This window comes from Tamandua tetradactyla, chromosome 10, assembly GCF_023851605.1.
Source record: "Tamandua tetradactyla isolate mTamTet1 chromosome 10, mTamTet1.pri, whole genome shotgun sequence".
Lineage (NCBI taxonomy): Eukaryota > Metazoa > Chordata > Mammalia > Pilosa > Myrmecophagidae > Tamandua > Tamandua tetradactyla.
In genome coordinates, this window is record NC_135336.1 from 39,482,288 (window position 1) to 39,496,517 (window position 14,230).

Consider the following 14,230-nt stretch of genomic DNA (forward strand, 5'->3'; position numbering starts at 1 on the left):
ACATCACAGGAGAAGTGACCAGACTTGAGACCAGGTGGGCAGAGGCTGAATTAGAAAAGTGGGTAGAGGTTGAATCAGAAAGGTCCCTGTATGATCAATAAGGACTGGAATTAATTTTCCTGGGATCTAATCGCAGCTCTGCCACTTCCTAGCTGTGCAATCTTGGGCAGGTTATTTAACCCTGTGTGTTCTCATTTAACAGTTTAATATTTACTTATGGGGTAACTAAGACTTAACTCATTAGGTTGTTAAGAGGATTAAGAGAATTATTCTTACGTAGTTTACTTAAGAACAAGGGTCAGAATGGAGGAAGTGCTCAATAAATGTTAGTTGTCATAATAATTACTCTGTGGGCACTGGGAAGCTACTAATGCTCCAGTTTTAATCTTATGTCATTGTTCTTGACCCCAAGTTGGTTTAAGACTTCTGGAGGAGATAAGATGTATACATAGTATACAGTGAGAAAAACAATACAAGAACTCTTTATTAAAGGGGAAGACTAAATCAAATGCTGTAATATGGAAGAAACTAATCTGGTTGAAATTAGGTTAGGTTTTGTGGAGGTAAAATATTGATATAACAAACATAAAACAAAATATTTTCAAATTTCAATTACATTAATATTTGGATATGAGTTTCTTATTTTTTAAGAAGAAGATGGTGATCAACAATGGAAAATCCACGTGCTTCCCCCTGAAGCCAGAAAGACCATGTAAAGCATACTATATTTTTAAAAGACCTGAACCTCAGATAATATCAGTTCCATGAGGGCAAGAAACTTTTGCCTGGTTCTGGTTTGTTCCCTTCCTAACATGCCATTATACAGAGGGCATGCAATGAATACTTTTCAAATGAGTATCTGCTTGAAAAGATGATATACAGTTCTTAAACAACTCAATTTTTATACAAGACCTTTAACATTACTTAATGGATGTGTCATCATTTGCTAGCATCTCGCCTATTAACTTTGATGTTAACTCCGTTAAGGTTCTACTTCATATACTGGTTTCTCCTAAGTATTAAAAGTTGTGTCCTTCTGATAACCATGTGGTAAAGAAATTAAATTATAACTTAATTTCTTACAAGTAGTCAAAGGACCAGGAACTTTTGTGTGTGATAGGCTGGCAAAACATTTTACAATCTGTGAAGTAATGGCTATATAATTTAAGCTTACAGGTCAAGTACAAAATGGCAAGGATAACTTTAGGTAATAATAAGTCTATATACCTACATGAATGCTTTCCAGGAGGGTCAAAGAGGCCTTACAGGTTTTATTTAATTAATTTTCATACTAGTCTTGGGAATGAGAAGTAAGCAGTTATTATTAGCTCCATTTTACAAGATAGAAAGCAAAGAAAAAAGTGGCTTGATCAAAACTTTAGTGTCTTATCTTTTGGTTTCAAAAAAAGAACTAGGCATCTTAAAATCACAGACCAAATTCTAAGGTATTTCCCATATATTTGAAGGTTTAGCTTCAAAGAATCGACTACTCAACGAAGTAGATAATGATGCCTTCACAGCTTTTCATCAGCCATAATTATTTCACCTAACTTCTCTTATTTTTCATTATACCCCAAACTACTCCTTCTAGCCAAGATGATTCTTCTGGCTTATTTAGGACCAAAACTGAATACTGCCTTTTCCAAGACTAAATTCAAGCTGTTCTATATATCTATCACATGTTGAATAACTGTGTCTTCTACACCCACTGAATTGTAATACTCCCTGCCTTTATGTTATTTTTTAAATGTTTTTCATTGTTAAATATAAAATATATACAAAGAAAAGAGAAAAACAGCAATGATTTTCATAGTACACTTCAATAAGTCAATACAGAACAGATTGCAGGGTTTGTTATAGGTTACCATTCCACCATTTCACATTTCTCTTTAGAGCTGCTCCAAAACACTGGGGGCTAGAAGAAGTAACTTTTTCTTTTTTGTGAAAAATAACATATATAATAAAAAGCAATACATTTCAAAGAACATTTCAACAATCAGTTGTAGAATAGATTTCAGGGTTTGGTATGGGCTATAATTCCTCAGTTCTAGGTTTTTACTTCTAGCTGCTCTAACATATGAGACTAAAAGGAATATTAATATAATGATTCAGCAATCATACTCACTTGTTAAACCTTACCTTCTGTGTATAACTCAACCATCACCTTTTGATCTTTCTCTGGAGGTTGAGGGTTTTTGGAGGGTTACCCTAGTGCATGGAACCTTTGTAGAATCTTACATAATACCCTAGGTATTCTTTAGGATTGGCAGGATTGGTTTTGGTTGGGGTTTGGCAAGTTACAATAGGTAGCAATGTCTAATTGAAGCTTGTGTAAGAGTGACCTCCAGAGTAGCCTCTCGACTCTATTTGAACTCTCTCAGCAAATACCTTATCACTTACACTTCTTTTCTCCCTTTGGTCAGGATGGTATTGTTGATTCCCTGCCTTTATTTTAAAAAAAGGCTCCCTTTATTGGAAAGGGCTTAACTCTGTTAATCTAAGCCCCTTCCCCAAGTTTGAGGTGAACATTATTAACTTCTATTTCTTCTTTTTTATGGGGGGTGGTGGTGGTGCTGATTTCTTTAAAGTAAAAAAATGTATACATTCACTCAAATCTCTCAGGTATTTGTTGAACAGACTGGCTCACACCTCCTCTGCAACCTGCTGCTAGCCTATTTTTTTTGCTGGCCACTCATATCATATTCTATTGAGTAAATAACGTTTACTAGAATTTTTTTCACTTGAAGAAGTTTGGTGAAATCTCATATTCACTGAAAATACTCTTTTCAAATTCCTTCACTGCTATGGGTCTATTTCCTTAATGCAACTTCTTGCTTATATTTCACAGGGTCTCCGGAGTAACAGTCTGAATTTTGAACTACGAGTTGCTTCTTTATGTCTGTCTTGCTCAATACATCTGTTTTACTTACACAACTAGTAAACTGCTCAATGACCAACATTCTTCTAAAATGTATCCCTCAATTTTTTTTTTTTCATATGGGTGGGCACCAGGAATTGAACCTGGGTCTCTGACATGGCAGGTGAGAACTCTGCCACTGAGCCACCGTGACCCGCCCAATCCCCAAATTTTAAAACATTTCAAAGTATAAAGAAAATGTAGGGATGACATGTAAAAAAACAAGAACCAAAACAACTGTAAATGCAAAATTCATTGCTCTTATTCATCAGACACAAAAAGTTATTATAATTGAAATTACAGAATAAAGCCTGGCTCAGTAACAGTGGTATATAAAAATATTGAACTAATAATGCCATAAATATATTATAGTAGCTTTGAAATTCATCTGAAGACTAAGGAAAAAGAGAAAACCCAAATTGTTATTATATGACCACTAATATCTCTCAAGAACCTGTAATTTTCTCTCAAGACTCTACGAATACACTTCAGGGCGATCTAGGAAATAGTACAGGTAAAGTAAGATTTTTTTTTTTTTTTTTCACATGGGCAGGCACTGAGAATCAAACCCAGGTCTCCAGCATGGCTGGTGAGAACGCTGCCACTGAGCCACCACTGCCTACCCTATAAGTAAGATTTTAATATCTGAGACTTTATTACTTCAGTTATAGTAAACTGCTCTATCTTTGAGATTTTTTTTAACCTATTACTCATCTATAAATTTTCCTATTAAAAAAGTCTTTTGAGAGCTTTTTCTATGTGATTAGATTTCTAGTCAAGAAACAAAGGAAAACCTCCTCCCTTTAAGCATACTTCAGAAAGAGAATTTTACACAAAGCCACTATGATTAAACATTTTCTGTGGAAGAATTTTTGTAAAATGTCACTTAATTTAACTGGTCCTACTCTAAGAGTATCAACAACTTCACAGCAATTGTATCAAATGTCAGAAGTATGAAATTTCTGCCTCTCATTTCTCATCTCATCATCCTGCCAATTTTCTTTTACTATATTTGTCTTATGTTATCATCTGCCTATCTGTATAAGACCCTAGAGTTCTATGGCCATCTTTACTTTGCATAAAATAGTATTTGGCATAAAAATTCAGGCTCTAAATGAAGTCTAATGAAATCAATGATGTAAAATATCAAAACTAATTATATTTAGAGGTAGCATAATTTTACACAACTTTCACAGATTTATTGTTTCTGAATCTTAGATTATTTAACATAGTTTCAACAATGGCCTAAATATCTTTCATAAGAGAGATAGGGAACATGAAGAAAAAGAATATGTTCATAGAAGTGGTTCTTAAACAACTACTGCTATTAATTTCTTTCTCAGCATAACTCTCCTCTCCTGTATGGTCAAGTCATTTACTTTCTTTGTTCTTTACTCTTAGAATTCTCAAAATGTTTCCCATTTATTAGGCTCTACCACTGCATTGTCTAAACTTTTGTATCAAAATTTTGGTGTACTTAAAAATGGGAAGAACTTTAAGGAAAAGTAAAAGAAAAAAAGAAAACCAACAACGGCATCTTTTTCTCTGGCTAGTAGTTTCATCTACCCATAAGTTCTACAGATATTTGTTTACCTTTATTCTTGAAAAGTTGAAAAGAATAGCACAAGATGTTTGGCATAAAATACCACAGTAATCTAACTTGTTAAGAAAGATGATGCTGACTTTCACAATGCAGTATCTTCAGGGAAATCAGATGAGTCAGATGGTGTTGCTAGGTCAAGTATGCATTCTTTTTCTAACATTCACCTTTTGGAACATGCTTGGGCTACTCTACACCCAAGTGGAAGTTAGTGATTTGCCTTTAGGATAGCAGTCATATGTTAGAAAGTGAAATGTTGACTGACAATGCTTTCCTATCAGGAGGTACAAATCTGTTGAATAAGAACTATGCAAAGACACAAAGTGACACACACATACTTTTTTCACTAATCATTAGTATAATGCAATTGTCCCCTGCCATGTGGGAGACCTGGATTCGATTCCCAGCCCACGCACTTCCAAAAAAAATCAACAAATGGTGAAATTGTGCTACAATAACAGGATAGTCACATGGAAAAAGAATGAAATGTGACCCCCCCCCAAAAAAAAACTGATTAGTACAACAGTGCAAATAAGCAAAAAGTGTGCATTACCAGTACATCAATTTGCGTACTTTTTGCTACACTGACTTGAGTGGAACCAAAATAATTAAATTGACAATATGGTTAACAACTGCAGGTGCCAAAGGTAAACTAAAATAAAAGCCTTCTATGATACTAACAGCTTACACGGAGTCTTTTAAACTACTAGGCTTCATGCTCACAAACAACAACAACAAAAAAGTATTAAAAAAAAAAAAGATCTGCAATAAAATTGAGCTAACTGATATTTTGCTATAAAGAGGGACCTTGGGTAGGGACTGAAAACTTTCCATCTTTAGTACTTAAAAGAACATGACCTGATGGTCAAAGTGACTGATCTCTGTTAAATGGGTCTAGAAAATAAAGGAATTCCATGAATGCAAACCGCATGGTTAACTGTTGCTACCTGTCAACCAGATACCTAATAATATTTAGCAAAAGCAATCCAGTAATTGTGCAAGGGAATAAGAGATCATGAAACCAAGGCACGAGGACCCAGATTCTTTTCCTTTATTATTTAGAGAACAAAACAATCCTAGAATGCAATGTTCCCTGATTTTCAAAATAGGAGTCTGGAATTATTCAGATAACACAGAGACCAATCATCACATGTTTTTTACTCTCTTCTCTTTCCACTAGCATGTCTTAATGAAAACATAACAGAAGTAGGGATATTTTGAACACACTGAATGAAATATAAAACCCAGCCGACAGAGTTATAACACTTTTGTGCAAAAGTCAATTATCTGAACATTGTATTTCTTAGTCCTAGATTCAGGGAACCCCAAAAGCCACAGGTGTCTTGAGTTTGTGCCCTCCTCAGCTTATGCCACTTCTGTTATCCTCAGTGCATACAGACATCTTCATGATAACATAAGTAAAGTTTGTTTTTCGGCTGTAAACAGTGAAACTGCAGAACAGTGTGCAAAGAATATAAATGCCTGTGTTCTTACCCCTTAGTGTGAGCAGAGTGGAGAGGGATGCAGGACCTGCTTACCTCTGGTGTGCTGAGAGCATGTTCTCCAGCTAAAAGCAGCATGCTTAGGCCTCCCATTTGAGTAGGATCTAAATAAATACAAAATAAATCATCAGTTTACAAGAGTGATGTATGATATATACGGTCAGGAAAAAAAATACAAAGACTAATAATCAGAAATTCAATGGAGTCACAAATAACTTTTTATGGAAAACTTGCAAAATTCTATATATAGCAAGAACCTAGCATATATATGTTAAGTGCTCACACTTTTGTAAGACTTTTAAATATCCCTGGTGTCCCATCATTCCAACATTTTCTTCTATATCACAGCTGTTTATAAGATGAACTGCATCCTAACATAATGCCTTCTTTCCTTGCTGCATGGGGAGATTAGATGGGATTTTTTAAACAAACGAGTGTTATGCCCTGTGTTCTAAGATGTTTGAGATCCTATTCTCAAACAGTTATTTCTGCTTTGTGTAATCAGGGATGATAAAAAGAACAAGGCTATCTGAGGAACTACAATTTTTCCAAATGGACCTTGAAAATCTAGACGGCTTTGTTCAAACTATTTTTCTCTAAATTTTCCATCAGGTATTTTTTTTGATGTTTTGTATCTCAGGGATAAGTCAAGTTCCTTAAAGATTTAAAATAAATCCTTTTTATGTTCCCAAAGTCTTTGTTTTCTTTCTCTCAATAATCAACAACAAAAGACTTCTAGGAAGATGGCCGACTAGAACAGCTCAGGATTAGTCCAGCTCCACAGAAAAGTTAGAGAAAGACTAGGAGCGAGACAGAGGTGGGAATTCGGGAGTATGGTTGACCTGGGAGAGCTTTCTGTACAACACGCGGCAGCCCTGGTTGCAGAGGCCAAGGAACTGAGAGGCAGAAAGCTGGAGCCTGGAGCAGAGGTACAGAGCCATGGAGCCCGCGGGAGGGCATGGATAGGAACAAGGGACTAGGAAGTAAGCCAGGCCACGTTCCTTGGGTGTGCTATCCTCACCGGTACAGCCCCAGACCTGTGACTCACTCCACACCCTATGCACCTGAAACCCGTCACCTGCTCCCATTCCCCATGCTACAATCACCCCCACCCCATCAGCCCCCAGTGCACGTACCTGCCTCACATCCTCACCCCAAGTGCAGCCCAACCCGCCTCCCTTGCACACCTCCAGAGCACTACCTCCCCCTCCCTGTTCCCTGCAGGCTGCTGCCACTGCATAAAGGTTGCAGGCACTTACCTCCATACCGAGGCTACCCCCACCCCCTGCCCATAGTGTCACACAGCCTCACCCCACCCTCCTTGAGCTCAGCTGAGTTCAGCACATCCGTTTATGACACTCCCAGGCCCACACATGCGCACAGGCCCCCAGTCACATCATTCAGCTCTGGGAACTGCACTTCACAGCAGTCCTAAAATCCCGCATGTGCATAGCCCTCAGCCTCACTTCCCAGATCTGAGAAAGTGCTGACCTGCGCAACCAGGTCACTTCCGCCCCTAATCTATGAAGATGTAATGCTGACCTGCTGTTGAGGTTCAAAGGATCCCATGCCTTAGACCAGTGCACACCAGGGTTACATCCTCCAGGCTGGTACACCCGCACAGCTAGATCCTCCCTGGCTGCTAGGCGCCCAATGTTCACAAGCATCAGTGTAACATCCCCAACCTGCACCCATATCTATCCTGAAAAGAATCACCATACTGACTGCTCCACTCCGTGCCCTGCTGCCTGCTGTACAACCATCCTGCAAACACAAGGCCTTAGACTACTGAAAGAAATCAACTCCCAAAGTAAATCAGTCAAGATATTTACATGCAATGAAGACAGCAGAAGATCAATAAGCATATCACAATGCAGACAGATACAGCCCTGCCTAATGACCAAATTGAAAAACCAGGAGACAAAGACGTTGGAGCTGATCAAAGACGTTCACACAACTCTATTAATAAAATAAGTGGGATAGCAAATGAAATAAAGGAGATTAAGAACACAGTAGAACAGAACAAAGAGGAATTTGAAAAAATAGAAAAACAGCAGGTATCACAGAGATTAAAGACTCTGTTGGCCAAATAAAAGACATACTAGAGGCACACTACACTAGATTTGAAGAGACAGAAGAAAGAATAAGTCACATAGAGGACAGGATAATTGACTTTGAATACTCAAAACAGCAAATGGCAAAAAAGATGGAAAAAAAATCATTGGGAACTCAGGGAAATGACAGACAAAACAAGCACACAAATATAAGAATCATTGGTGTCTCAGAAGGAGAAGAGAAGAGTAAAGGCCTAGGAAGAGTAGTTGAGGATATAATGTGGGAAAGCTTTCCAACCCTCATAAAGGACATAAATACATAAGTCAAAGAATCCCAAAGAACTCCAAACAGATTAAATCCAAATAGGCCTTCCCCAAGACACATACTAATCAGTCTATCAAGTGTTGAAGAGAAAACAGAAAATTCTGAAAGCGGCAAGAAAAAAATAATCTACTACAGGCAAGGGAAACTAAGTAAGACTGAGTTCAGACTACTCAACTAGCACCCTGGAGGCAAGAAGGCAGTGGTATGATATATTCAAGATCCTGAAAGAGAAAGACTTCCAGCCAAGAATTCTGTACCCATCCAAATTGTCCTTCAAAACCAAGGGAGAGATTAAAGTTTTCACGGACAAAGAAGTCCTGAAAGAATTTGTCAACAAGAGACCGGCTCCACAAGAAATATTAAAAGGAGTTCTGCCAGCTGAAAAGACAGGAGAGGGAGGTCTGGAGGAAGGCACAGAATTGAAGAGTACCACTAAGGGTAATTTAAACAGCAAAAAGAGAAAGAGGGAAAAGAATATATAGTTCTGACAAATAAAAAAGAATGAATGAAATGGAATTTCATTGTTTGTCTTGGATTTTTTTTTTTTGTTAAAGATTTGCCCCGAGGTATGTCTTTGTACACAACCTGTCTTGAGAATGCATGAAACAATTCTAATCACATCTTATAGTGTCAAGTTAAAAATAAATTTGGGGAAAAAAAAGTATTAAAAAAGGAGGAAGGAGGAGGAGGAAGAGGAGAAGGAGGTTGTTGTTGGAAGGAAAATTATGTTCTGAAAAAATCAAGTAGTCAAGAAATAGCTTGACTATTTGCTCAGTTGTTGGAAGATAAACATATAGGAAGACATAGACAGAACACACAGGCAAACACTGGCATGGCTGACTGATAAAACAAAGTTCTTTATTAGTTTAAGAGTCCATCTTTAATATTAAACCTCCCCATTTGGGGAATTCCTGATATTCTCGCAAGTAGTGGGGATAACAAATTCAATAGACTGAGCCCTCAATTTTGGGGCTTGCCCCTATGAAGCTTATTCTCACAAAAGAGAAGTTAAGCCTAGTTATAATTATGCCTAAGGGTCACCCCCAGAGAACCTCTTCTGCTGCTCAGATGTGGCCTCTCTCTTTAAGCCAACTCCAGACAGGAGAAATCATTGCCCTCCTTTCTACATGGGACGCGACTCTCAGGGGTGTAAATCTCACTGGCAATGTGGGACCTGACTCCAGGGGGTGAGCAGGGACCCAGTATCATGGAATTGAGAAAGCCTTCTTAACCAGAAAGGGGAAGAGAGAAATGAGACAAAACAAACTTTTAGTGACTAAGAGATTTCAAAAGAGTGGAGAGGTTGTCCTGGAGGTTACTCTTATGCATTATATAGATATCCCTTTTTAGTTTATGGTGTATTGGAGTGGCTGGAGGGAAGAACCTGAAACTGTGGACCTATGTTCCAGTACTCCTGATTCTTGAAGACGTTTGTATAACTATATACCTTTTACAATGTGACCGTGTGATGTGAAAACCTTAAATCTGATGCTCCTTTTCTCTAGGGTACGGACAGATGAGTAAAAAAAAGTAAGGATAATAAATAAATAAATAAGGGGATAAAGGGCAAAAATTGGGTAGATTGAAATACTGGTGGTCAATGAGAGGGAGAGTTGAGGAGTATGGGATGTATGAGTTTTTTCTTTTTATTTCTTTTTCTGAAGTGATGCAAATGTTCTAAAAATGATCATAGTGATGAATACACAACTATGTGATGATATGATATTGTGAGCCACTGACTATAATATGGGTTAGACTGTATGCGTTTTCTCAATAACAATATTTAAAAAATGATTCCAACCTTAATGAAATGTTAAGTCATTGCTCTAAGAACTATCTTGACTGCTAAAATAGATGCTTAAATCTATTTTTAAAACTGAAATCAGGACTGGGAAATGAATTCAGTAGAAAGTAAAAAAAATGTTTTTTAAGCAGTTAAAAACTTTCTCAGCTGTCACCTAAAGATCAGGAGGATTGGATACTTAATTTCTAATAAAGACAAAAAACATGTTTGCTGAAATTATACAGCAAAATAGGAACATGCTTTATTTGTCATATACCAATGTGAATATGCATGAAGTCTGCTGTATAAATACTAAAATACAGACCAGGAAATCAACATCAAACTTTATATTAATTTATACTTATATAATGTTATTTAGAAATATGAAAACTATATATAAACAGCATGCTTTCCCTTTACAGAGATGGCCTATAAGAAATTAAATTCTACAGAACTTTACCATCTTGGAAGTTATGCACTTCACTGCTTTGGAGTTATTAAAAATAGCTTATGTCATATGACAAGGACCATTGGGTAAAAAAATCAAAACAAAAGACTTCACGCTTAGGAAAAGCTTAAATTGGTCTTTACAGCTTTCAAAATATACCTTAGATTCAAACAGTTAAACCCCATGTTTAGAGGAAAAATAATTTTCTTTCATTTTGTTGAAAAGGGACATAACTGGAACTATCACACCAATGGTCTCTGATTACAGCTTTTCAAAATGAGATTAGATCATTATATAATGATATAAATGCAAGGAAGGGGTTTTCATTTTTCCTGTATTTTGTTTTAAAGAATATTGTTTTAAAAAGAGAACTCGTAAATATCTTGGTTGACGTCAAGGTTCCATTTTCAACTTGTAGATAAAAGGCAGACTATTAAACTAAGAAACATGGCTATCAGTGAGGCAGGTTAGAATAAAGGAAGTGGCTGGCTGATGAGCAAAGGGCAAACTCGAAAAAGGCCACAAGGAGAAATCTCTGAGAACAGCAATAGACAGCAACTGGGGCCAACTGACCCCACCTGAGAGACTCATCTATAATTGAGCATCACAAAGGAGGGAGAAGAGTGGAACCAACTGACCCGCATGAGTAAGTCATCAACAATCAAGCACCAATGAAGGAGGAAAAATTATAAAAGAAACAAAATCTATAAAAACAGACTGCCTCACAGTACTGGGGTTTCTGGCCTCTTGCCTCTATCTTCCTGAAAGGGTGGCCACATGTTTTCTTGCATATGTACTTAATAAATTTTCTACCTGCTCGCTCTATCTATACTGTTCCTTGAATTTGGCCAAAAACCTAGAAACCAAATCCGGCAACATAAACAGACATCCTTCAGTTTATCTACAGTTAATATTTGGTTCACAAAGAACAGGTATATGCAAAACAAAACAAAACAAAACTATATGGAGTGAACTAGATTTAGAATTGGGAGAAAAAGCAATGAATGCCAAATGATGATCAAAAGAATTCAATTAGAGGTCAATCATCCATGTTCCCTTTTTTTGGTCCTGATAATAAACTGTTTTTATAAAATATTCCAACTGATACAAATGAGGGAAGTCTGGAGAGCTGGCCAATACTATCTAGTAAGTAAGTGGGTTGGAGATAAAACTAAATAGTGGCAGCTAAACTCAGGACAGATTTCTGTGTTCTGATTCTTCTGGGTTTAGGCAGGAGTATTGTTTTGGGAGCTAAGCTAGAATTACACTACAGACACCTACGTAACAGTCATCTAAAGATTTTGTTCACTCAGAACATTACCATATGCTAACTGCTTTTCTTAGATCTTACATAGGATACTACCAACATACTTTGTTAAACTGTTAATCATGCACTGAACTATGATGTTTTGTCTACTGGCTATAACAAATTATCTGTTATCAAAATGATGCTCAACTAATGTTTCTAAACTTACCATATTGTGAATGATCTGGTACTCTGATTTCATAGAAAACTTGTTTGTAATAATAAAACAGAAACCCTACAACATCAACTTCACTGTTCTCACCCTGCCCTATCCCTAAGTTTATCCTCTTTTGACTCTTGCATTACAATAGTCAGAAATTATAGAACTACTTGTAGGCTAAATGCAGATACTTTTCTTCACGGTAGTAAATGCTTTGGCATTCCTTACCACCCAAAGAGTATCAAAGGATCCATTACAAATGGGACCAGCTGGAAGTTAAAATTTGCCTGACCTGTACAGGAATGGGATGGCAGGTAGGGGAAGAATGAATGTGGGAATTCCCTTAAAGCACAGCTGTTGAATGCATCTCAGATTTGTGATGGAGTTGTCCCTACTTCTGCCTCAAAATTTCAGAAACTCAGATGATCACCAAAATTGTGACTTTTCAAACATCCATGGTAACATAGGTGCTTATTTAGATAGCTTAATACATGTGCATGTGTAAACTATTTTGTTAAATTTAAAAACTGCCTGAGGTCCTGATAGTCTACAGAGTATCCCAACAGTGTGGTCTACTTTTGCACATTGTCAATGTCAGGAATCCACACATTTTTATGATGATTCTACTACATGGTCTATATCTCTTTTCCTTAATTATATATACATTTATGTATGTTATGCTACAATGCTCTAAGCTATGCTATATATTTGTCATTGCCTCAATACTGGTTATAAAATTAGTTCCTCTAGGATATGTTTGAAAATATTGTCTAAATGTATTCTATTTTTTAAAGAAGAGACAAAATAGCATCCAAACTCACCAGCCATTCCAAAGTTAAGCTGAGGCATTTCTTCAGTCTTTGCTTTCTTGGGGCTTGGCAAGTCTCTTGAAGAGTCAGATGGGAAGGCCCACAGTTTCTTCCGTGGATTGACAGTGGGTGTTGGGGATTTCACAGGCTTGTTTGTTGCAGGACACCATTTGTAGCCAGGATTGGCTTTCATAAATGCATCTTTATACTATAAATAAAAGGATAACTGATTTTAATTAACATATAGATTGAAAAAGCTCTAATAGCCTCTTCCTCCCCTGCCCCCCATTTATATCAGAAGTCCCCCATTTAGGGACTTCTGATGCTTTCCTCATGGAAAAATGGCAATCTCAGCACAGGGCTCTGGAGTTCAGGACATGGAATTATCTATTAGAGAGACCATTTGTGGGCTGAAGCTACACAGGTGTCACCTTTTGTTTCTTTTAACCCTAAATACTTTCTAGTATCTAAAAAGCTGTCTGACCTTGACAGGAGAGGGAGTTACTTTGTGATGTATAGAGCAAGGGTTTTGGGGACAGAAAAACCAAAGTTCAAACCTTTGCATTCCACCTAGGGCTATAATGACCAAGGATACAGATCAGGACCTCTCTGGGACTCAGCCTCCACAAACTGAGAATAATACGAACGATACCATAGGGTTATCACAAATGATGAACAGGGCATCTTATTTCAAAATAGGCTCCACATAAACATTACTCTTCTTTCCTTACTTTGTGTAGGAGAAAAGTGAGCAATACCAGGGCTAGTAATCAGATTCTGCCCAAGACTTAATTTAATTTGGTAAGCACAGAAAAAATAATCTGTTGTTTGATGTATGAGAAAGATAAATGCAAGTAAACCTAACAGAGCAATGTACTCACTTATGGGATAAAGGAGCAAGATTAAAAATGGGAAGAGAACAAGGTAGGCCAAAGTGGCACATAACTCTTCAGTTACTTCAAGACATAAGTCCATATGGAGGAAAGGACACTGGATGCAGAATCTGATGACTTTTGTTGAAAACACAGCTCCAGAGGGCATTAACAAAGTCATTTAACCTTTCTCAACCTCAATGCCTCTGTTCATAAAGTTTAATAACATGTACCAACATCCTAGAGTTTCGTAATGAGCAGATATGATCAATCATATATGAACATGCTCTAGCACATATGTGAATGAGCTCTGGGAGCTGTGAGGTGTGATGAAACAACTAATCCATCACATACTTCCTCTTTACTTTCAGGTTTCAATCTTCACTTACAATATAACTTCCTTTTGCCTTTTTTTTCTCTGCAGCTTTCTCCTTTTACACCTTTTCTTTTCAAC

At 37.1% G+C, this 14,230-nt stretch overlaps 1 protein-coding gene across 14 annotated transcripts in view; it reads right to left on the bottom strand.

The window, feature by feature from the left end:
* Window positions 1-14,230, bottom strand: part of BBX (BBX high mobility group box domain containing) — a 285,719-nt gene that overhangs the window by 70,094 nt on the left and 201,395 nt on the right. For all 14 annotated transcript variants that reach the window (XM_077118493.1, XM_077118480.1, XM_077118481.1 and 11 more), the window contains 2 exons: window positions 12,917-13,112; window positions 6,056-6,123 (listed from right to left, as the gene is read on the bottom strand). In XM_077118493.1, coding sequence (XP_076974608.1) covers window positions 6,056-6,123; window positions 12,917-13,112 — 264 coding nt within the window. The remainder of the gene's footprint in view (window positions 1-6,055; window positions 6,124-12,916; window positions 13,113-14,230) is intronic.